Raw genomic sequence first — 22,769 nt, 5'->3', positions numbered from 1 at the left:
AAGGTTTATTGAGTATTATGTCAACATATACATATATACATATTGCACAAAAGAAAAAATATACATGAATGTACATAATACACAAAGCGGGCACCAGCCCGCAGGTGGGGGGAGTCTTGGGTCCCGGTGGTGGGCGGTGCGGTGGCGCGGCGAGGAGTGCTGCTCGCCGGTCAGAAAATGAGCTGCGACCTGTTCAGCGGGGAGGGGGCGCTGCCCTGAGAACTCGCAGCATCAGGTCTGTGGGCGTGTGGTGGACGATGAGGGCAGCCCTGGCCTCGCGGCTGCTGAGGAGATCACCGCCTACAGGATGGGCCGGTGGTGGCGGCGTTGGTCTGAGGGCAGCGGTGGCCGGACAGGACAGTAGGTAGTGCACTAGCGGGTGGCGGCTGTGCCTCCCGCAGTGGTCGCACTCCTGCCACCGAAAGTCGTCGTACAGCTGTTCCCTGGTGCAGTAGCCCAGCCTTACGCGTTGCAGCAACACGCCGTCTGCTCTGGGCTGCTGCTGGGAGGCGTCCAACGACTGGTAGCCAGTGGCGGAGGCGTACCAAGCTGCCTGTCTCTTCCTGGTTTCCAGCTGCCGGTGCGTGTGGCGGGCGCGCTTGGTTGCGGCGAGCCTGGCTCGCGCCCTCACTTGGCTCAGGCTGGGCGGCACATGCCGTGTCACCTGGGGGCCACTAGCAGCTCTCTTGGCGGCTGCGTCGGCAGCCTCGTTGCCTCGTACTCCCACTTGGCTGGGTATCCAGTTGAGCCTCACCCGCCGCCCCTGCGCGGCGAGGCTCTGGAGGCTACCCAGGATGACGGTGACGAGGCCCACGTTGTCGCTGGGATACGGCTGTTGGGGAGCCTGTAGCCCCACACATTAAACACCCAAACTCTGGTAGGTACAGGGTACGAGAAAGATTTAGGAGTTATAGTTAGCTCTGAACTCCGTCTAGGGAAACAATGCATAGAAGCCAGAAACAAGGCAAATAGGGTACTAGGATTCATTTTTAGGAGTGTTAAAAGTAGAAGGCCGGAAGTAATATTAAAGTTATACTTGGCGCTGGTCAGACCTCATCTAGACTACGCTGTGCAGTTCTGGTCCCCACATTACAGGAAAGATATAGGTCTATTAGAATCAGTACAGAGGAGAATGACTAAAAGGATACAGGGGATGAGGAGTATTCCTTACGAAGCGAGGTTGAAGCGGTTAAATTTACATTCTCTAGAGAGACGTAGGTTAAGAGGGGACCTGATAGAAGTCTTTAAGTGGTATAAGGGTTATAACAAGGGTGATGTAAGCAAAATTCTTAGGATCAGCAACCAGGGTAGAACAAGAAATAACGGGTTCAAGCTTGAAAAATTTAGGTTTAGGAAGGAGATAGGAAAAAATTGGTTCTCAAATAGAGTGGTAGATGAGTGGAACGGACTCAGTAATCATGTTGTTAGTGCTAGGACACTAGAGAGCTTTAAGAGAAGATTAGACAAGTTTATGGATGGGGATAACAGATGGAAATAGGTAGGAGTGTTTCATACAGGGACTGCCACGTGTAAGCCTGGTCGCTTCTTGCAGCTTCCCTTATTTCTTATGTTCTTATGTTCTTATGAGTCGGTGTGGAGCACCACGGTGCGCTCCCGCCGGTGTTGAGCGTGCTCCAGGGCCAGCAGGATGGCCACCAGTTCTGTCTGCAGGGTGGAGCAGTGGTCGGGAGTCCTCTCACACACCTCGGCCCCTCTGGTGATGGCAGCAGCGCCCGTCCTTCCGCTGTCAGGGTCAGCCGAGCCGTCGGTGTAGTACACAACACTGTCTGGCTCGGTGACCTGCGCCAGGGCCATGAAGGCGTGCTGCCGCATCTCCTCCACGGCGCAGAGCGCCTTGCTGGCGGGCAGCTGTGTGGCGGAGAACTCTGCCGCGGGTGGCTCCCACGGGGGTGGGGCACGGAAGGTGGGGGCAGGGAGGTCCGCCTGTGGCCAGTTCTCCATGCGAGCCAGGTTGTGGGTAGCCAGCGTGCACTGCAGCAACCACGGGTTGCGGCGGAGAGATTCGGCGCCCTGCGTCCCCGCCAGTCTCAGTCTCCTCTGTGTCACTCCCTCCGCGTCACGCTGCAGCACCCTCGCTACGCGGCAGGCCGTGATCTGCTGTACCCTGGTGGTGAGGGGTACCAGTCTGGTCTCGCTCTGCATGACGCATGCGCTGGACCACCTCGGTGCCCCCAGCATGGTCCTCATTGCGGTGTTTTGTAGCACCTCGATCCGCTCCTGCTGGTTTGGAGAGAGTGCTATGAGGACGGGGGCGCTGTAATCCACCAGCGAGCGAACAGCGTGCACGTAGTACTGGCGCAGGACGGAAAAAGTGGCGCCCGCGTTGATTCGCGTCATGGCCCGCATCACGCTCAGCCTAGACTGCGTCCTCTCCCTCAGGTAGGCGGCGTGGGCTGTGAAGGACGGCCGCTTGTCCACCCACACACCGAGGTACTGGTAGGAGTTGGTCCATGCCAGCTCAACTCCCTGGACGTGGAGCTGCCAGGTTGGGTCTGCTGCCTTCACCATCATGGCCCGGGACTTCTCTGCCGAGATCTTGAGCCCCAGGTCCTGGCATTTCCCGCTGATGAGGTCGAGTGCCTGCTGCGTCCTCCTGAGCTTGTTGCCCCTTCCGGTGACCACGAGGGCGAGGTCATCGGCGTAGCTCAGCAGGACGGTGCCAGCGTGGAAAGGCAGTGCCACTAGCTGTTCCATCAGCAGGTTGAACAGTAGGGGGCTGAGGATGCCGCCCTGGGGCGTCCCGTTCTCAAGTACCTTGAAGGTCGACCTCAGGCCCTGGAACCTACTAACCCTGGCGCGGCGGCGCTGCAGGTAGTCGCGGAGCCAGGCCAGCAGCCTTCCTCGCACCCCTTTCCGCACGAGTGCGTCGAGGATGGCGTGAGGGCTGGCTAGCTCGAACGCCTTCTCGAGGTCGATGAAGACGATGACGGCGGGGCGGCGGTCAATTTGGGTCAGCAGGGCGAGGATGCTGTCTGCCGTGCTCACTTCGCGGGTGTAGCCGAACACATGTGGGTGAGAGGGCCCTACGCGCCACTGTAGCCGCGCGAGCACCATCCTCTCAGCCGTTTTGGCCGTGCAGCTGAGGAGAGAGATGGGTCTGATCTTGGTGGGCTCCCTCGGCTTTGGAATCGGCTGAATGTCGGCTTCCTTCCACGCGGGCGGCAGACAGCCCGCCATCCATGAGGCGTTGATGGTGGCCAACAGCGCGGCGTCCCCAGCCGGCCCAGCGTGCGCCAACATGGAGTATGGCACGCCGTCCGCCCCCGCTGCCGTGTCGCGGCCTCTCCTCCTAGCCCGCTCCGGCTCTTGAAGGGAGAAGGGCTGGTCAGTCACGTCGGCTTCCTCCATCGCCTCCCTGACAGCCTCGTCGCGGTGTGGTCGGAGCTGCTGCTGGATGCGTTGTGTCTGGGGAGGAAGCTGGTCACTGGAGCTCCGCGTGGTGAACATGGTGGCAAGCCTCTCTGCCTCCTGCTGCGGGTGCGGGTGGGCGGGCGGGCGGGGCGGGACAGCGCCGGAGGCTGTCCTCACGCTCCTCCACAGCTGGCCTAGAGACGTGTGGTGGCTAAAAGTGGCGCACCACTCCAGCCACTTAGCCTCTCTGGCCCTCAGGGATACCTGCCGTGCGCGGGCCACCACATCCTGTAGGAGTCTTAGGTTGTTGGGGTTGGGGCGCCTTTTGTACAGTTTCCTGTGCTGGTTGACACGGTGGTTGTGCTCGCGCACCTCTTCCTTGTAGTACCACCAGTCTGTCCGGTGGCGGCGGCTCAGGGTGCACCTGGGGATGGCTGCGGCGGCTGCGGTCTGGATGGCCGTCGTCAGGTCCCTCTCCTGCTGATGTAGGTCGGCGGGCGGCTGATAGGCGGCCCACCACTCGTCAAGAGAGGCCTGAAACTTGGTCCAGTCCGCTCTCCTTATGTTCCAGCGTGGGGGCAGGCGGGGTGGGACCGGCGGGGCCACTGGGAGGGTGGTGAGGGTGGCAAAGTGGTCGCTGGTGAGGGTCGGTCCGTTTCGTTGGCTGGGGACGGTGACTGTAGCATGGGGTGGTGGGCGTTGAGGTCGCCCGCAACCAAGAGACTGGAGGGGGAGGCGAGGGTGAGAAGCTCTCCTGCCTCCAGCTGGTGTCGCTGGCTCCTGTATACGTTGTATACCAGGAGCGGGAGACTTCCCTCCTGCAGCTCCAGCGCCAGGACCTCCACACCGTCCCCGCAGTTGACTGGGGCTGCAACCCTACGGTGAGGGATTGTGTTCCTCACCAGTGCTGCACAGCCTCGGGTGTCCTCCGCTGTGGGGAGCGAGTGAGGGGTGTAGCCCGCCACCCTCCATTCAAAGTCGGCGGGTGTCAGTGTTTCCTGGAGGAGCACAACGTCAAGGTGTTCCTCGAAGACGGCCTGTAGGACTTGATGTTTCTTGGGTCGCAGGCCCTGCACGTTCCATTGCAGGACTCTGAGCCTGGGGGGCCCTGCAGGCTGGTCCGCGTGGGTGGCGCCCTCAGCATATCTCCTCTCCATGTTGGTGGTGAAGGTCTGGTGGTTGGAGGGAGGGGCACAGACGTGGGTCCCTCGAGTTCAGCGGTGGTGGCAGGAGGCCGCACTCAGAGATGGCCGTGGCCGTCTCCTGGCGGAGGAGCGCGTCCAGATCGTCCCGCCTAGCGGGGACGTGATCAGGGCTGGCAAGCAGCTCCGCCATCAACTGCACCATCCGCGCCACGAGGCAGTTGACCACCGCGCGGGTTTCTTCGCTGAGACAGGCGGGCACCCCGTGGAGAGGATTGCTCGGGACCATGGCTCTCCTCCTCGCCGTTGTCGGTGCTGGGCCTGTCGCCGCACGGGCGGGGGCGTCGCTGGGAGGGTCTCTCCCTTGTGTGCCGCTGCTTGGGTGGTGGGGCTTGGCTCGAGCATGCTTGGTAGGGGTGCTACCTGAGCGAGTGGAGGGGTGGGCGGAGGGGGTGCGGCTCTCCGTGCCTATGGCTGGAGGCTGTACCTCGGGTCGGCGGTGAGGGGGTTGCCGGTTAATCTCTTCCGGTCTTGCCGCTGGCTGGGACGGGGGTGGGGGGGTGGCTGAGGGGGCCTGCCGCGGGACCCAAGCTGACCTGACTGGAGGTGGGGCGGGTGCGACGGGATCTCGCGCTGACCTTCCTGGCTGGCCACGTGGTGGATGCTGTTGCTGCTGGGGCTGAGCGACCTATTGCCGGGGCTGCCCATGCGACGCTTTATGGCGACGTCGACGTTGCCGCCTTGGTGGCGCCTGAGACTGCTGTTGTTGCTGCTGGCGTGAACGAGGCATCCTACGGAGCCTCTCAGGGCACTGGGGGTTCCACGCGTGGTGGTTTTTCCCACAGTTTGGGCACCTGGTGGTGGTTGCCTCGTTGGCCTTATGGCGGGCGATGCACTCCTCCGTCGGGTGGGGCAGGCTGCACACGCCGCACCTGGCGGCATGTTCGCACCGCGCCTGCAGGTGGTTGTACCGTTGGCACCTGTAACATCTTACAGGCTCACCTTGGTATGGGCGCAGGGAGTATCTGCCCCAGCAGCCGAGATCCAACTTGGCGGGCGGCGGCCCCACACACACAAGTAGCACCTGTCTCGTGGGCAACTTGTCCCTCCTGGAGGTCAGACGCTGGGCGGAGGTCACCTGAGGGTGAGCCTCTACCGCCTCGAGAGGCAGGTCGAGCGGGTAGCGCTCCAGGACCACTTTGTGCCTCTTTTCGCTTGGGTCGAGGAGGAGCACCCTGTTTCCTTCCTCCGCGATGCGGCGCAGGAGTGCCGTGGAATCCTCGTCCTTGGGCGTGACCACGTGCTCTCCCTTGAGATTAACCTTTACCTGTATCCGAAGGGTCGGATACTCCCTCTCGAGGGCAGAGATGGCTCGGTAAGAGTTCTCGTATTCTCCCAGGCTGCCCAGCTTGAACTTGGGCCTCGGGGGCTGGTGGCGGCGAGCTCGGCTGGTCGTGACGGTAGTCCATCCTCGCTCCTCACCGCCGTCCTGCTGCTGCTGCTGCACCACATCGCTGAAAACGGAGAGGTCGAGTGGGGCCCAGTCCGTTTCGGTAGCGTTGTCCTCCTGCCATGAAGGCTGGAGGCTGCGGGTGGCTCGCTTCGGTGAGCGCTCATCACTGCTGCTGTCCTCCAGCAGGTTACGGGCCGCTTTCTTGGGTGTGGAGCACTTTAGGGATGCTGAAGAAGAGGATGCTCTTGCCCTCTTCCCTGAACCGTTGTTCAGCACTAGCACTTGGTCACTGTTGAATGCCATGACGATTGAACGAGGCGGGAACGACACACGTGGTGTTTAGGTCAGAGGGAGCGTGGCAGCGACCACGTCCGACTCCGACCGTGGCCCAGTCGTGACTGCCACCTATTTATTATTATTAAAGGTTTATTGAGTATTATGTCAACATATACATATATACATATTGCACAAAGGAAAAAATATACATGAATGTACATAATACACAAAGCGGGCACCAGCCCGCAGGTGGGGGGAGTCTTGGGGCCCGGTGGTGGGCGGTGCGGTGGCGCGGCGAGGAGTGCTGCTCGTCGGTCAGGAAAGGAGCTGCGACCTGTTCAGCGGGGAGGGGGCGCTGCCGTGAGAACTCGCAGCATCAGGTCTGTGGGCGTGTGGCGGACGATGAGGGCAGCCCTGGCCTCGCGGCTGCTGAGGAGATCACCGCCTACAGGATGGGCCGGTGGTGGCGGCGTTGGTCTGAGGGCGGCGGTGGCCGGACAGGACAGTAGGTAGTGCACTAGCGGGTGGCGGCTGTGCCTCCCGCAGTGGTCGCACTCCTGCCCCCGAAAGTCGTCGTACAGCTGTTCCCTGGTGCAGTAGCCCAGCCTTACGCGTTGCAGCAACACGCCGTCTGCTCTGGGCTGCTGCTGGGAGGCGTCCAAAGACTGGTAGCCAGTGGCGGAGGCGTACCAAGCTGCCTGTCTCTTCCTTGTTTCCAGCTGCCGGTGCGTGTGGCGGGCGCGCTTGGTTGCGGCGAGCCTGGCTCGCGCCCTCACTTGGCTCAGGCTGGGCGGCACATGCCTTGTCACCTGGGGGCCACTAGCAGCTCTCTTGGCGGCTGCGTCAGCAGCCTCGTTGCCTCGTACTCCCACTCCTCTCACACACCTCGGCCCCTCTGGTGATGGCAGCAGCGCCCGTCCTTCCGCTGTCAGGGTCAGCCGAGCCGTCGGTGTAGTACACAACACTGTCTGGCTCGGTGACCTGCGCCATGGCCATGAAGGCGTGCTGCCGCATCTCCTCCACGGCGCAGAGCGCCTTGCTGGCGGGCAGCTGTGTGGCGGAGAACTCTGCCGCGGGTGGCTCCCACGGGGGTGGGGCGCGGAAGGTGGGGGCAGGGAGGTCCGCCTGTGGCCATTTCTCCATGCGAGCCAGGTTGTGGGTAGCCAGCGTGCACTGCAGCAGCCACGGGTTGCGGCGGAGAGATTCGGCGCCCTGCGTCCCCGCCAGCCTTAGTCTCCTCTGTGTCACTCCCTCCGCGTCACGCTGCAGCACCCTCGCTACGCGGCAGGCCGTGATCTACTGTACCCTGGTGGTGAGGGGTACCAGTCTGGTCTCGCTCTGCATGACGCATGCGCTGGACCACCTCGGTGCCCCCAGCATGGTCCTCATTGCGGTGTTTTGTAGCACCTCGATCCGCTCCTGCTGGTTTGGAGAGAGTGCTATGAGGACGGGGGCGCTGTAATCCACCAGTGAGCGAACAGCGTGCACGTAGTACTGGCGCAGGACGGAAAAAGTGGCGCCCGCGCTGATTCGCGTCATGGCCCGCATCACGCTCAGCCTAGACTGCGTCCTCTCCCTCAGGTAGGCGGCGTGGGCTGTGAATTACGGCCGCTTGTCCACCCACACTCCGAGGTACTGGTAGGAGTTGGTCCATGCCAGCTCAACTCCCTGGACGCGGAGCTGCCAGGTTGGGTCTGCCGCCTTCACCATCACCACCTATTTATTGATGGTCACATATGTCATAGAGGAGACTGGAGTACTCAGGGACATGTCGGTGTTGCCTGTCAAAATATCTTTCTATGCCTGACGGATGTTGATTTTATTTATGATGTAGCTTTTACCTAATTGATTTCTTCACTCTAATATACGACCTAGTTAGCAGGGAATTTATGTACTGACTGCACGCCTAAATACATTCCGACAAGCTGGAAAAGTTTAGTGTAGTCCCTCCTTCATTTCAGGCTCATAGCTGCCATTTTCTCTCGTCTCATTTGCCTAACAAAAAATGCAAGCGTACTTTTCTTCCTAGGCGTCTCTGTTACAATTTGCTTTTGCCCTTAGGCGTTTAATGAAAGTCATGACCTAGAAGAGAACAAGTGGTCAGATGGTTAATTTATTGCTGTGTTATGATCACTTTCCTCTTTCACGACAAAAATCTTCTCTCATCTTTTTTCGTTCCTTTCTTTTGCAGCTGTTTTCTTGCCACTTGGATTTCATTGTTTCCAAGGCGCATGCCTCAGTTCTCTCCGGTGCCTTTTCAAGGTAGCGTCTCTCTCCGGCGGTGCTGACCCCTGCGATTAACCCAAATGTGGTTAACTCGAGTGCGAAATTTTTGATAGCGGGGGATTGCGTTCGCGCATCTAAAAAAAAATCTCCGCCACTAGGATTACTGAGCACACTGGTGACCTGCCGATCACTCGATGCGGCGCCACAACGCATTCACATTTTTTATCAATATTTGCAATTTTATCAATATTTGCAATAGACATCATAATGAGAGGAGCGCCTTTTGCACCTTCACACACACTAAGATCACTGAGCATCACCAGAATGGCCTCTTGAGTCATGTCCGCGGCCACGCGACTCCCCGCACTGGTCAAGGTTTGCGTTGTGTACCATTTCACGTGTGGCTCGCTTGGTGCACTATTCAGATTTGCAGCGGAATTTTGTGCGCGTCATATCGAGCGAATATCAACACAGGAAATAAAAACTGCCAGAAATGAACACGACACTAGTCTACGTACAATGTAGTCACTATTCTCGTCACCGTCACTCATTGTCCTGAACCTTTTACACACACACACACACACACACGCACACACACACACACACACACACACACACGGCCTGGAGACACTACACCTGTAAGTATCTCCTTAGAGATCAGTAAATAAAAGAATCATTGTTCGTGGTCACGTGGCCTCGCTGGCCGTCGCTTGGACTGGTCGCTATCAAATCAGCTCAGCTGCACTGGGATGTCTGCTCGGCCACGCTGGTCGCTGGTCGTCACGTAGGAGACTAGTGATGAGATGAAGCACCATGGGAGAGAGGAAACATAATATTTAAACCAGTTATCAATAAATGTGTTCTGTACTGTTTTTGTAATACATCTACCTGTGGTATACCTATTCCTAATATTGCAATTGATAAGCTTGTATCGCCAAGTGTGAGTAAGTGGCTGGAGGAATACTCACTTCGATCTCCTGAATGCGCGTGTGGGAAGGAAAGAGATAGACGTTAGTTAATAGCGTTGAAGGATGTCTAGCGTTATAAGTATACATTTTTTCTCAAAGCAAGGAGTGAAATACTCACCATCCTCCTCGCGGCAGGTGGGTCCCAGCCAACCCGGGGTACAAGAACAGTGGCCAGTGGCGGGATGGCAGCTGCCGCCATGGTAACATTCACACACTTGCTGACAACCGGGGCCATATTTACCCTCCACACATGCTGCAAGACACAGCAATAATGTTAGATTTATTGAGAGCACACGTTTTGATTGATGGAAACCCTGCAGCAACGGGACTATGTGGAGTCATGTACACATCACATTTTTCTTCTTGCTACATAGATTCCATTGGTTTTCAATAGCGAGACTTTTTCAGTGGAGAAAAGTAAGGCTTGATGACAGGGACAGGAGGGGAAGGGTACTGGTGGACAACCAACAATAATGGAAGTGCTTCTGCTCATAATACTGTAGCGGAAAGGTTTGGAAAACTGAGCTGAAATACAAAGACAGCTCTCTCGACAGCCCATGTGATGCCTTCTTACATAAACATATCTTTAGTGTACAGGATTCTTTTTTCATGGTATCAGTACAGAAAAGGCTGTCCGCGACATTGTTATTAGAATGGATTTACTTTATATATATCTGTCAAGTACACAGAGTAAGATTTTTTTTTTTATGGCATAATAAAGCTACATACTTAGATATGAACTTCTCTTTAAAATCTTACGTTTCTTTTATTTGATTTTGTAAAATAAAAAAAATAATGACGAAAATATAATTGTATAAACAAGACACCACGAGCGGATTGATTTTAATTGTTGTTTTTATTTATTTATTTTTTTCATCCTACATAGAGATGTATAACTTCTGCGATATAAACGTGCATGAATGGAGGTGTGGAAGTGTATATTGTACTCGTACTTACGCATAACACAATTTGGTCTCGTCCTTCCCGGCGGACACTGGCATACTCCGGTTTCCCGGTGGCACGGGTAGAGACCACAGTGGCATTTCTGGCGGCAGTGGGCGCCGAACATACCTGAAGGAAAGCCAAGGTCGATCATTATATTCATAATCCTGGCACAGTAATATTTGCACTCGTACACACACACACACACACACACACACACACACACACACACACACACACACACACACACACACACACAGTTATTATTTTTTTCCTGTTGTGTAAAATATTTGATATTGAATTAACTGTTTTGTTGGTGATGGCACAACTGCAACAGTAACATAACTTGAATTATCTTGTGGAAACATTTCTCCACAAGTGTCACCCATAAAACCCGGGGGACAGCGGCACTGGCCAGTCTTAGGGTCACACGTGGCACCGTAGCGGCAGTCACACACACTAGTGCAATACGCCCCATAGAACCCTGCCGGACACTCAGCCACAAAGTAAACATGCGTGAGAAATGCCGCTATTGTTATTGTTGGCACAACTTTTCTTTGTTTTCATCAATGGTAATTTTATTTTGCAGGCATACAAAAAAAGCAAATCAGGTAAAAAAAAAAATAAAAAATAACGTGCCCGTATTGTGAATTACTGAAACGCGTCAACTTTAGACGATAGATAAAAAAAAAAATGATGATAGTCTAACCTAACTCGTAATAACGCCCGTATCTGCCGGGACCACACTCGCAGTAGCCGGAGAAGCGGTCGCAAGAAGCATTGTGGTGACAGGCACAGTCCATGCGGCAGTCAGGTCCATACATGCCTGGATCGCACGCCTGGTCGCAGAATAGTCCTGTCCATCCCAGTCCACACTGGCATTCTCCAGTAGCTGCGTGGTCATGACAAAAATATCCGCTTTGTAACTCTTATTTGTTATGAGATCTCGGAAAAAAATTATATATATATATATATATATATATATATATATATATATATATATATATATATATATATATATATATATATATATATATATATATATATATATATATATATATATATATATACGAGTATATGGGCAGGAGTCTTTCTCTAATACATATCTCAATGAGATATGTATTATCTATGTATCTCAATGAGATGAGAGGGCCATCACGCAGATTGTGAAGAGGAACATCAAGCCTTCCGACCCTGACAGACAAGTTAAACTGATAATTTATTACAACACCAAGAAAACCAGCCATCTTCTTCTGAAAAAATAACCCCTCAAAAGAGAAAGAGAGCCTTCAAAAGTCACATGTCTTATATAGGTTTACGTGTAACCAAGGAAACTGTGAAGTCCTTCCCTCCACCTATGTTGGCATGACGACAACCAGACTCTCCCAACGACTAACTTTCCACCTCGCAGCAGGAGCACCCAAGAAACATCTGAAGGAGAAGCATAACATAAACATCACAAGAGGAATGCTAGTAGATAAAACGGAGATCCTAACTACATGCCCAGACACCAGGCGTCTCCCCATCTTAGAAGCACTATATATAAAAGAGACAAACCCTACATTAAATCAACAATCCGAAGACCTACAAGCATTACCAAGCGAAGACCCAGCTTGGATAGCAGCCCAGCACAGCCCGCGACAGCCGTCAGCCAATCAGAGACCAGGATGCGCAGCGGGGTGACAAGCCTACCGGTATAAATACACCCCCGCAATCAGCTTGAGCCATTGAGTCAGAAATGTATAAATGCCGAATGTTTTACCGAAAAATCATAAGGAACTAGAAAACAACGATAGATGAGTAAATTAAGAGATATCTCGGTGCCGTATATACAGTAGACCTGAACAGGATGAGGCATCACCTGGATGGCAGACAGCGTCGTTTTTACAGCGACACTGAGAGCTGCAGCGGTGGCCCCAAGTACCGGGCTGGCAGGAGATCTCGCAAAGCGTGCCACTGTACCCTGCTGGGCAGTTGCACGCCCCTGTCGCATCACACACCCCGCCATGCTCACATTCGCACGTCTGTCGATGAAAGAACCGACTGTAGCAGCATATGTATGTGATGACTTAGTATTATGCTAAAACATTTTAACGGGGATGGAATGGTATACCTGATTACATCCTGGCCCGTAAGTGGCGGAGGGACAAGTGAGGGAGCAGGTGGCGCCGTAGTAGTTGTCGCGACACTCACACTGGCCAGTCACGCAGTCACACGTCCCACCATTTTTACACTGACATTTCTGTGCGAAAACAAATTAAGCATTCATATATTTATTTTTCATTTATTTGTTCATAGAATACTTGCCAATCATAATGAGAAATTTCGTGTAAAGACTGTTAGCGAACACACAATCCCGAAACGCTCACCTGCTTACAGTCGACGCCGTACCTGCCCCTCGGACATTCCCTGCGGCACTTCCTGCCCTTGAGTCCCGCGGAACAGAAACACTCCCCACTCATCGGGTCGCACAGGGATGATCCTGCACATTTGCACTGCTGGCGACATCCTTCGCCCCACCGCCCCTCGGCACAGTCTGTGCCAGAGTTCATGATGGTCATCAAATTATGGAATAGGTAATCAAATATTACATTCACTATCAACAGATAACTGAGGCGTTGGAGTGTGATTAACTTACACTGGTGGCACTGCTGTCCCTCGCGACCTGGCGGACACGAACACTCCCCGCTCACGTGGTCACACGGCTGAGACGGCCCACAGCGCCACTCCTTGCTGCAGCTTTCCTCATACTGACCAAGAGCGCAGACTGCAATGTCCCAAGGAACAATTAGAGGCGGACTATCAATATCATCCGTTTTTAGTCGACACCTTTGCAATGCGTCACGTTAAGGCCTTGTCACACGATCAGTGGGTAAGTGTGGTGTAGAATGCGAAGAAACTGATAATGTAGACGTGCGGAACTGAAGTTCTATCATTGCTCGAGTAGATTCGTCAACGATACAAAACTCCAGCTGAACCACACTCGTCAGAGAAGCTGCTGAGAAGCGTGCTTGGCCACCACACTCGTTCACTAATCATGTGACAGTGCCTTTAGTCTGCTGAGTACTGTAGGTATGTATAACTACTTACTGAACTGACACCTGTCACCAATGAAGCCTGGAGGACACTGGCACTGGCCTGTGATCGCATGGCAACTTGCTTCTTGCTCACAGTCGCATACGCGTTCACATCCAGCTCCCCACTTCCCTGAAAGACGCCATTATGTTGGTTGTTTTTCAGAGGTCTGATGTGATCATATTGGAAATCATAAGAGTATTCACGTGTTTGTTATCATTTGTGAAATTCAAGTACCGCGTAGCAATTCTGAAGAGTATGTACACTGAGACACCAAAGTAACCTTTAGGACAGGATTTCTGGCACTGTGGTCCCCGCCATCCTGGGGCACACTTGCACACCCCACTCTCAGGATCACATTCACCTCCGTGCCGACACTCGCACTTGAAGACACACCCTGCACCGTAACTATCCGGCCCGCATTCTGAAACATCAAGCTATTGTCATTATATTTTCACATTATACTTGTGTTCAGAAACATTCGATATTAAGATTATACTTGTGCTTATTAATGAAACACGGTTGGAAAGTCTTATCATTGATTTTAAGGGTCATGAAGAAAAAGGATGTACACACATTCAGACAGTCAACTGACGAACAGTAGTAATTGTAAAGAAAATGTCTAGTATAAATGTAATGAACATCTCACATCACCGCTTGACTTACAAAGTTCACACCCAGGCAGTACCGGCATGGTGGAATGATACATTTTCACTAATCCGAGAAGTCCCAATAGACTTTTTTTTTTTAATTTCCTTTCGAAATGACTATAGGTCAAGAAGAAAGTAGAATTTGGAATTGAAAGGCCGAAGTATTGGAGTGCCAGTGAATACCATTGAAATACTTTTATAATCTTTGAAATGAGAAGCAAATATTCGAGTATTCATAAAGGGATACATGAGGTACGTAACTCAAAATATTTTTATTTCTACTTTATACTGATCTCAGCAAAAAAAAAAAAATAAAATAAATAAATATGTGCAAGAACTCCATAGTGCCTAAAAACGCAGTTTTCCTGATTATACATTGTGGTCTTACCTCGCTGGCAGTGTGTGCCGGTGTACCCTGGGGGACACACACACACGCCCCGGTGTCGTGCTGACAGTTGGCACCGTGCTGACACAAACAGGTATGTTGACATCCACTTCCAAAGGTTCCCGTAGGACACCTCTATTGACACGTGGCACCGGTGTAGCCCGGGGTACACACACACGCCCCTGACACGCGGTCACACGTTCCACCATTATGACACAAACACACGTGTTGACAGTCGCTTCCCCATCGGTCCTCCGGGCAAGCTGTAGGTACAGCGGGTCATTGGTGCGCCCTCATACCGTACGAATATTTCTACGCGATCTAGGAATGATTAACAAAATTTCGGCTTTCAAGATGTTTCCCATAAGTGTCCTTTGTGCGTGTCAACAGCAGCAGAGGAGAGGCATGAGGTCATTTCCATGAGTCATTAATGATGAGAATTAGGTCCTCCCAATACCTATTTAATTAACAAAAGCAGGAACATACGAATCTCTTTAGCTTTCTTATTTTCTTAGACACCCTTTCTTTTTTTATATCTACATCCATCAGAGACATGAAACTAAGTACTCACTGTTGGAACAGTGATGGCCGCGTTTGCCAGGCGGACACGAGCACACTCCCGTGGCGGGGTCACAGGTCGCGCCAACATCACAGTCACACTGGTACCGACACTCTATGCCCCAAAACCCGTCTGGGCACGGAATGGAGCAGAATGTCCCACGCCACCCTGCAAGAATAATCTGATTTATATAAATTACATTGATTGTGTGTGTGTGTGTGTGTGTGTGTGTGTGTGTGTTTTCCAGTGTACAGTAGTTAACTTGCCTGGACGACACATGCAGGCGCCTGAAATGTGGTCACATTCGTCTCCATTGGCACAGCTACAGTTCATGGCACGACCTGCTCCATAGCGACCCTCCTCGCATTCTGAAAGTAATTCATGGTGTATGTAACAAGCGGTAATATTTAAACCTCCTACATCAGATATTAAGAAGGTCCGTAGGGTTTGCAATATTTGCAATGAAATGGCTTACTGCCGTACTTACTGAGTTTGCACTGAGACCCTTGCCACCCCGGCGCACATGTGCACTCCCCGGTCACCTTGTCACACCCACCACCGTCGTTGCAGTCACATACTTGTACACAGTCCTGACCGAATCGTCCCAGGGGACAGGGCTGACCGCAGCTAAGACCCGTGAATCCCGGTAGGCACTGGCACCTGTGGGGATGAGCACAAGTCGAATAAACAGTTGTGCCTCCAAAAATTACTTCAGGAACGTGGAGAAGGGAATGTTATGTAGATTGATTTTTTATTTCCTTATCAAGTCTGGCGTTGAATTATATGAATGAAATACGATAAATCGAAACTTTTCTAAAATATGATGAAAATACCAGTATAAGCATGAATACACAAACTGGCATTTGGTATTAAGCTGGAAAATATTTCATTCGTTCTTGGTGATTGGCCGTCACTGAATTATCAACACTCAGGCTTCACGAAAGCAAGCACTCACCGGCCAGTCCTGTGGTCGCAGGAGGCACCGTTGAGGCACCCACATATTCCACTACAGTTGACACCATACCTGCCGGCGGGGCACGTTGCCTCACACGTAGGGCCCTGTAGGACGGGAAGACCATCATAAAGAGCCCACGCCCTCCCACACACACGCACACGCACGTACATGCTTAAAAAAATCTAATTGGGCCCTAACTGCGCTCAACGAATGTGAAATATGGTTACAGTATTCAAAGAATAAGACAGTCACTAGTAAAATACTAGTCACTAGTGCACCCATTAGTCAGTATAGAAGAAGGAAATACGGATGAAGTAATACTTTTTTTTTTTAATGTAAAATATGGCTGCTGAGAAGAGTAAAAAGTAGCAGTCACAAAAAAAAATTCTATTGATATACATACACTGTAGTACATAAATAGTTTTAGTGATATTTGGCAGCAAGAACGAGGTGCAGAGAAAGAGGCCTTACCACATATCCTGGCTGACAGTGGCATTCTCCAGTCACAGAGTTGCACGTAGCACCGTTTTGGCATTCGCACTTCCTCAAGCAGCTTTGTCCCCACTGTCCCTCAGAACACGCTAGGAGGGAGTAATATTTTAAATGTCAATGATGAGTTAATCCTTACAGTGTTAGTATTATGTTTCTCTCCACGTTGCAAAGCCATGCCGTATATGCCTGAGAGAAAAGCCTGCGAGCCGAATGCGCCTGTACAACGACCCACCTTGATTGCAGTTTGGTCCCTTGTTCCCCGCCGGACAGAGACACACGCCTGTGCTTGGGTCGCAGGGTCGCAGGCCGCACATACACGCCTTCATACACCGCGGTCCATAGTGACCAGCCGGACACGCTGTCAAGAGAGTGTTCTCATCATTTACTCGTGTTGTATGTACGTGTTAGGAATATTCTCATGAAAGTATGAAAATAACGTACGTGTGTAGCATTCGGTTCCCATGAATCTTGGGGGACAGTCTAGGCCACAGACGCCCGTAGCTGGGTGACACGTGGCTCCATTGGCACACTGGCACTCATGCAGACACCCGGCTCCCCACTTTCCCACTTTCTGGGCACTCTTTGGAGCAGTCAATGCCAACATATCCTGCTTTACACTCGCACACCCCACTCTGGGAAGTAAAGGTTACGATCATCATCATGGTTGTGTGCTCGAGTATAATATTGATATGCGACAGAAGCTGCTCCACCATAGTATTGTGAAATAAGTGACTTTCCCACAGAGTACCGGCAGACCGATCTTAGCTTAAAATTTCTTGCCTCTGGATGACAGCGAGACGTGGAGCGGGCCTCACACTGGCACTGGTGGCGGCAGTTTGGCCCCCAGGTGAGGGAAGGGCAAGGCATATTGCACTTAGGTCCAAAGCGCCCCGGATCACACTCGCAGAACCCGAAAACTTTGTTGCAGCGCATGTTGGGGCACATCATGGGACAGCGCCGGTCACACGATGTTCCGTAGTATCCTGGAGAGGTAAAGGTTGTTATAAACCAGAAACGTTCCTTGCTGCTGTATCTGACGCAATTTAGAAATATCTTTAAACACACTTAGTGGTTTTTTTTTTTTCCGGTCTGCGGAACTAAAAGTTCATTATAAAAGATAATTTATACAAATTATTTTTAACATTCTTTTTACTTCCTGTTCCTGTGCTTCCCGTTGAATAGATTATTTCAATACAATGCAGCAATGAAAGAAGTAGTAAGGACGGAAACAAGGCACCTGCAGGGCAGCCGTCTTCACAAAATTCTCCGGACACGCTTGGTGGACACGTGCAGTTGCCAGTCACGGGATCACATGTGCTGCCGTTCTCACAGCGACACACCTATCAGGAAAAAATAACCTTTATGATCATAAGGAAAAGCGTGTTGATAGAAAAATGGCCAAATGTAATTTTTATGTAACATTTACTGCAGTTTTACAAGTGCAGTGATGGATCCATCGGGCCATATTTAGTTATACTCGGTAAGCAGGACTCGCCTCGTTACAGCTGGGTACGTAGAAACCCGAGGGACACTCAAGTTCGCAGATGGGTCCAGTCCTGCCCGGGGGACACACACACCCCGAGCTGTCGCATTCCCCGGGACAGTCGTTACACGTGAGGGAACAGTTAGGTCCAAAACGTCCAGGGACGCAACCTGTAGGACAGAATCTCATGCTGACACTGGGACACGTTTCATACAATATATTGATGTTCACTCGTCTTCCATTCCTTCAATTTCATTCCGCCTGCCACTCTTCGTCAGTCATTATAAGTAAGCACGAATGTTTAAAAGTTTTGTGATGAATTAAAGTAATATTTGCACGGATCTTTAAAAAACTGAGGATAAACATCAGGGAATATCAGAAAATTACGTAAAACAGTGAAAATGCGAGTATGACATGAAGTGTTCGTTTTAGTTTTACTAATTCTGAAATTAATGAGATACTGTGATACTGACAAACATTAACATCACACACTCAAGCAGACACAGCAAATGTGTGCGCTGTGCGCTTCTTGACTTACGCGTCTGGAGGATAATGATCTTGCTGTACTCTGCGTAAGTTACGTCATTCCACGCGTCACGGTTTCTGGTCGTCTCGCCGTCCAGCACCGTCGAGTAGTCCTCTATGACTGTCGAACCCATGTCCTGGTCGCCTCGGATGCTGTAGCCAGAGTAGTCCATGTCGTAGTTACCGCCCAAGACTGGAGAGGAGACTAAGCGTGAACGTCCTTACTCATGAATATAATTGTGTTCGTAAACCAACTTCCAATTTTTCTATAGTAATAATAATGAAACAAATCCTCTATCTTCTATAATTTTTCGACGCTATTTGTTGAGGAACTAGCTCTCATTTCAAATCTTACCAAGAGCATGGACAACTTACAGATCAGGAGAGAGGTTTTTCAGTGTATCGTGTCGATGTCGTGGCGATGAGTCACACGGTGTTGTCAGCGTTTAAAAATGGTGGCTTAAATGCAAATACTCTAGTACTTACTAATAGGATTTATAATAAATGTATACAATAATACAAGTTCTCCTTGATTCCTATGCTCTTGGGGATTATACCATATGATCACTGGTGGTGGGAATCAGGTGTTTGTAGGAGGGAACAGGCATTATTTTATACAGTATAATGTGTGTTACAATGTAGCTGATCATCAACACGGCTAATATCATAAAAAAAATAATAATAATATACGACTGTGAAATGAAAACTTATCAGAAAAGAACCAACTATTTGAAAAGTTTGCGAGCTACGAATACCGCTTTATTGGTGTTGGAATTGAAGATGGACAGGAAAAGAAGCATTTGCACAAGAAAAGGTTAGGAATGGCTACAAATATCAGCTATTTATTCTAGTCACGCCTTAGCATGACACTGAGAACCTTCACTACTTTCAAAATGCTTTGGTTGAAGTTACAGAAGTTTTTTTTTATTTATTTATTTATTTTTTATTTATTATTTTTTTTATGGTTGTGGTGACAGATTAAGACTTTTGCGAAACCAGCTAGTCATTTATATAGTCTTTGAAAATGGTCGTGGTGAGAGTAATAAAGCGTTTCTGAATACGGGTCTGAGCACGCTGACCTTCCCATAAAGATCACCTATCACTAGTACTGAACGGCTCGCTGCACAACTCACCCGGGCCGGCAGGAGCACTTTGGCCTGCCCGCGGTGTCGTCGCAGTAGTGGTCACAGCCGCCATTCCTCACGCCACACGAAGCCTCACCTGCAAGACGACACGCCATGTTAGGCCTGCGTCTCGTGGCACAAGAGGGCGAAGCTGCGAGGGCGAGACGAGCACACTCATTGCTCGGCGCTTGTGTGTAGATCTTAGAATTTAAGTCAGAAAAATCGTGGGCGTTTTTGCCCATAGATTACATCTGATTACCTTTGACTTGACTTTTCCTGTACTTCATTATTTCTTGGTTTATTTCTTGTCATACTTTTTTTTTTTAGATTTTTATGCCTATGTTAATTAATCTATCCTTTACCCTTTCCTTCTCTTTCTCTCCTCTCCTCTCCTCTCCTCTCGTCTCCTCTCTTCTCTCTCTCTCGTCTCTTTCTTCTATTCTCTTCTTCACTACTTTAATATATTAAATTTTGTCTTCCCTTCTTTCTCCACGTTGTGTTTTCCCTCTACTCTTCCCTTCTTTTGTTCTAGTTTCTACAATCTACTCTTCGTTCCTTCCTCACGTTCCCTTTTCTCACTGCCATCTTCCTCCTCTATTTCCTGCCTCTCGTCACACCATCTCACTTCTTCATCCTCTCAGTTTTTCTCCTCTCATCCTCCTCTTGTCCCTCCCACTTACTTTGCCTTCTCCGTCCTGTCTTCCCGTCCTCCCTGGCCTTACCAACACAGGTGCGTCCGTCGGGCATCAGGCGGCTCCCGGGACCACAGAGACAGCGGTAGGAGCCCACAGTGTTGGCACATTCGTGAGAGCATCCGCCGTTGTGAAACTCACACTCATTCACATCTATAATAAACAATGAATATTAAGAATAAAGATAAAAGATAAAGCATAAAGAGGAAAATAAAGAATAAAGTTAGAGGAAAATAGATTAAAATGATAAACAGAAGACTGAATTCACTCACTTGCTCACTTGCTCACTCTTTCGCTCACCGGGTCCATGTATTCACTGAATGACTCATTCGTGTTTTCTTCCGTTCATTCATTCACAACTTCAGGCTTTCACTTTGGTGTTTTCCCATGCAACACACACACACACACACTCAGGTTCACCAACACTTCAGTATTCGTATGGAAAGAGATACATTAAGGGGGAAATGAAGCGTGGTCGACTAAAAGGAGGAGGAAATGAAAGAATAAAAAAAGTTAAAGAACAAGTAAGGAAAAAATAAAAACTGAAGAAAGAGATGAAAGACGGAGGAGAAGACTAGAATGAAGTTAATCAGCTACAGTAGAGAAGAAGAAAAGAAAAATATAGAAATGAGGCCAATAGTATCAGAATAAGAGATAAATGTCATTACTGTCGCTCAACCCATTCCCTGAAGAACTTTACCGTATTTAAAAGTACCACCTATTCATAAACTCGTAGGGGTGATGAGTTTGCGAGTGAGAGAGGGAAGCATTTACTTGATTATCTCAATGAAGAAAGTAGTGGAGAGCAATAGAATGGGGAAAGCCCCACCTTGACACGTGCGGCCGTCACGCCTCAGTCTGTACCCCGGGCTGCAGCAACACATGAAGGAGCCCACGGTGTTCTTGCAGGAGTGTTCGCATCCGCCATTGTTCACCTGACACTTGTCGCGGTCTGTGAGGGCGAGAGAAGGTAATGGGTCGTTAAATAGTTTAAGGACACTTCGAGCATTGCCAATAGTCTGCGTTGAACTAACAAAATATGTTTTTTTAAAGATTATCATGCATAAAGAAAGAAACTAAAATTGGTTATAATGCACCTCTGAAAGAAATAATATGCCTATTACTTTTGTTATCTGAACTTACAGTATACAAACAGCCTGGAGACAAGTGTTAAGAGACGCTTTCAGAAAATAACCTACGCTCTTTCACTTGATAAATTTATAGAAAATGGAAACTGCGAAATTGAAACAGCGAAGTCTGAGACAGATTGAATAGTCAGGAAGGTTGTCATGCTTAATTCAATATGCAAATTCTGGTGTGTGTGTGTGTGTGTGTGTGTGTGTGTGTGTGTGTGTGTGTGTGTGTGTGTGTGTGTGTGTGTGTTGATGGAGTCATAAGTTTAATACGTCGAGAAGACTTAAGTATATTCTTCATTCTCCCCCCATACTAGTCGCCACGCCTGCTGCCCCGCCTGCCATTCTCCGGGTGGCTTGCCCTGACTTCGCATGTCAATATACCTGGACGCATAGGTATATATGCAACAGTTGCGCACCACATTCTGCTCCATTATCCCGCTGATGCTTGACCCTTTTACAGCTATGGTCACCTTTTGTCAAAATTCAGATTACTGTAAAACCAATGTTTGCTTTGACATGCAGAATGAAAAAAGTGAGTCAGTTCAATTCTGTCTTTTCTAGGCCGTTAATATTTCTAAGAGTCTTGAGCAAAAATAAGAAAAAAACAAATTACATTGTGATTATAGTTTTGTAGCCCTTAGCCAGTGCACCTGTTACATAAAAAGATGCTGCTGAAGGGAATATTGTGGTGAAAAATGATTATTGGTTAGCTAGTTCTTGCTTTAATGAGATAGCGAAACAAGGAAAGGCGGGAGTGGAACAGAGCACGGAGTTAGTCAGTTATTGAGGTACAAAGGAGGAAGATTATGTAACCCGCGTTAAGCTGACCACAGACATGAAACGGAACTCCACGTGGAGTCTGCCTTGCAATCCGCGAGGGGAGATGGCAACTGTGCTGGTGTTGTGGCCGGCCTTCACCTTTCACCTCTTAAAGGAAGGATGTGGGTCCTAACTCCTCTTTTCTGTGCATCTCAGTTTTGTTTACCTTATTTCATTATGGGATTATATTTTATGCATCTCAGGGTTGCTCTTCTTATTTCATTACAAAAAATTACGGAAAGTTTTATAACAACATAAATCCTTCAAGTCTTTAATAAGCTGTTTAATTTCACTGGTTCCACAACACTATTCGGTATTACACTTAAAAACTAACCGCAGTACGTCAACGGAAAAAAGAGATGGTGTTTGCTGCAGCCACCGTTGTTTTTAGGGGAGAGGTTATAAATAAATATTGATATGGTAATGTGTACGTTTAGTATACATTGTACTGCGTGTAGATCATGTATACCTTAACCACATAAAAACACAGTACAA

General features: G+C 50.1%; 5 protein-coding genes across 6 annotated transcripts; all 5 read right to left on the bottom strand.

Annotated features, from left to right (window-relative positions):
• Positions 1-193: 193 nt before the first annotated feature.
• On the bottom strand, positions 194-4,529 carry LOC135115154 (uncharacterized). The gene is made up of 3 exons (XM_064031655.1): positions 4,170-4,529; positions 1,603-4,095; positions 194-844 (listed from the first exon to the last, which is right to left on the bottom strand). Exons 1-3 carry the CDS (start codon positions 4,527-4,529, stop codon positions 194-196), a joined length of 3,504 nt encoding a protein of 1,167 aa, XP_063887725.1.
• Positions 4,530-12,112: 7,583 nt separating this feature from the next.
• On the bottom strand, positions 12,113-13,418 carry LOC135115153 (multiple epidermal growth factor-like domains protein 10). The gene is made up of 5 exons (XM_064031654.1): positions 13,358-13,418; positions 13,018-13,146; positions 12,749-12,915; positions 12,493-12,621; positions 12,113-12,403 (listed from the first exon to the last, which is right to left on the bottom strand). The coding sequence occupies exons 1-5, from the start codon at positions 13,416-13,418 to the stop codon at positions 12,185-12,187; spliced, it is 705 nt and encodes a 234-aa protein (XP_063887724.1). The 3' UTR covers positions 12,113-12,184.
• Positions 13,380-15,190, bottom strand: LOC135115128 (protein draper-like). Its single transcript, XM_064031627.1, has 4 exons — positions 15,061-15,190; positions 14,493-14,752; positions 13,738-13,878; positions 13,380-13,586 (listed from the first exon to the last, which is right to left on the bottom strand). The coding sequence occupies exons 2-4, from the start codon at positions 14,593-14,595 to the stop codon at positions 13,462-13,464; spliced, it is 369 nt and encodes a 122-aa protein (XP_063887697.1). The 5' UTR covers positions 14,596-14,752; positions 15,061-15,190; the 3' UTR covers positions 13,380-13,461.
• Positions 15,035-17,099, bottom strand: LOC135115151 (multiple epidermal growth factor-like domains protein 10). The gene is made up of 7 exons (XM_064031653.1): positions 16,937-17,099; positions 16,728-16,853; positions 16,475-16,584; positions 16,004-16,107; positions 15,536-15,708; positions 15,315-15,416; positions 15,035-15,216 (listed from the first exon to the last, which is right to left on the bottom strand). Exons 1-7 carry the CDS (start codon positions 17,097-17,099, stop codon positions 15,035-15,037), a joined length of 960 nt encoding a protein of 319 aa, XP_063887723.1.
• A 2,422-nt stretch (positions 17,100-19,521) lies between these two features.
• On the bottom strand, positions 19,522-21,468 carry LOC135115127 (multiple epidermal growth factor-like domains protein 6). 2 transcript variants are annotated; one of them, XM_064031625.1, is made up of 3 exons: positions 21,149-21,468; positions 20,350-20,472; positions 19,522-19,778 (listed from the first exon to the last, which is right to left on the bottom strand). In XM_064031625.1, the coding sequence occupies exons 1-3, from the start codon at positions 21,378-21,380 to the stop codon at positions 19,633-19,635; spliced, it is 501 nt and encodes a 166-aa protein (XP_063887695.1). In that variant the 5' UTR covers positions 21,381-21,468; the 3' UTR covers positions 19,522-19,632. The 2 variants fall into 2 exon arrangements, with proteins under 2 accessions (XP_063887695.1, XP_063887696.1); XM_064031626.1 differs by having other exon boundaries at positions 19,523-19,724; positions 21,149-21,464.
• Positions 21,469-22,769: the final 1,301 nt, after the last annotated feature.

The sequence above is a fragment of the Scylla paramamosain genome, chromosome 28 (assembly GCF_035594125.1).
Source record: "Scylla paramamosain isolate STU-SP2022 chromosome 28, ASM3559412v1, whole genome shotgun sequence".
NCBI classification, from domain to species: domain Eukaryota; kingdom Metazoa; phylum Arthropoda; class Malacostraca; order Decapoda; family Portunidae; genus Scylla; species Scylla paramamosain.
Note: the sequence above shows the minus strand (reverse complement) of the source record. Positions and strands in the feature narration are given on the sequence as shown.

Bases quoted from the DNA above. Each gene is read 5' to 3' on its own strand.
- LOC135115154 (XM_064031655.1), bottom strand. From the start codon at position 4,529: ATGGAGAGGAGATATGCTGAGGGCGCCACCCACGCGGACCAGCCTGCA. The intron at 4,096-4,169 runs GTATACAACGTA...CTCCCCCTCCAG, and splicing joins AGGGAAGTCTCCCGCTCCTG to TCTCTTGGTTGCGGGCGACC. The intron at 845-1,602 runs GTGCTCCACACC...GTGGGGCTACAG, and splicing joins ACCGGCGGGAGCGCACCGTG to GCTCCCCAACAGCCGTATCC.
- LOC135115153 (XM_064031654.1), bottom strand. From the start codon at position 13,418: ATGATTAGTGAACGAGTGTGGTGGCCAAGCACGCTTCTCAGCAGCTTC. The intron at 13,147-13,357 runs GTTCAGCTGGAG...GGGACATTGCAG, and splicing joins CAGCTTCTCTGACGAGTGTG to TCTGCGCTCTTGGTCAGTAT. The intron at 12,622-12,748 runs GTGAGCGTTTCG...GTTTTCGCACAG, and splicing joins ACGGCGTCGACTGTAAGCAG to AAATGTCAGTGTAAAAATGG.
- LOC135115128 (XM_064031627.1), bottom strand. From the start codon at position 14,595: ATGTCAACATACCTGTTTGTGTCAGCACGGTGCCAACTGTCAGCACGA. The intron at 13,879-14,492 runs GTAAGACCACAA...TTGATGTTTCAG, and splicing joins CGGCACACACTGCCAGCGAG to AATGCGGGCCGGATAGTTAC. The intron at 13,587-13,737 runs GTTACTTTGGTG...GGCGTCTTTCAG, and splicing joins CCAGAAATCCTGTCCTAAAG to GGAAGTGGGGAGCTGGATGT.
- LOC135115151 (XM_064031653.1), bottom strand. From the start codon at position 17,099: ATGTTGGCATTGACTGCTCCAAAGAGTGCCCAGAAAGTGGGAAAGTGG. The intron at 16,854-16,936 runs GTACGTTATTTT...CTCTCTTGACAG, and splicing joins GGGAACCGAATGCTACACAC to CGTGTCCGGCTGGTCACTAT. The intron at 16,585-16,727 runs GTGGGTCGTTGT...ACTCCCTCCTAG, and splicing joins GGGACCAAACTGCAATCAAG to CGTGTTCTGAGGGACAGTGG.
- LOC135115127 (XM_064031625.1), bottom strand. From the start codon at position 21,380: ATGATAATCTTTAAAAAAACATATTTTGTTAGTTCAACGCAGACTATT. The intron at 20,473-21,148 runs GTGGGGCTTTCC...TGTTTATTATAG, and splicing joins TGACGGCCGCACGTGTCAAG to ATGTGAATGAGTGTGAGTTT. The intron at 19,779-20,349 runs GTAAGGCCAGGG...TCGCCCTCGCAG, and splicing joins CGACGGACGCACCTGTGTTG to CTTCGCCCTCTTGTGCCACG.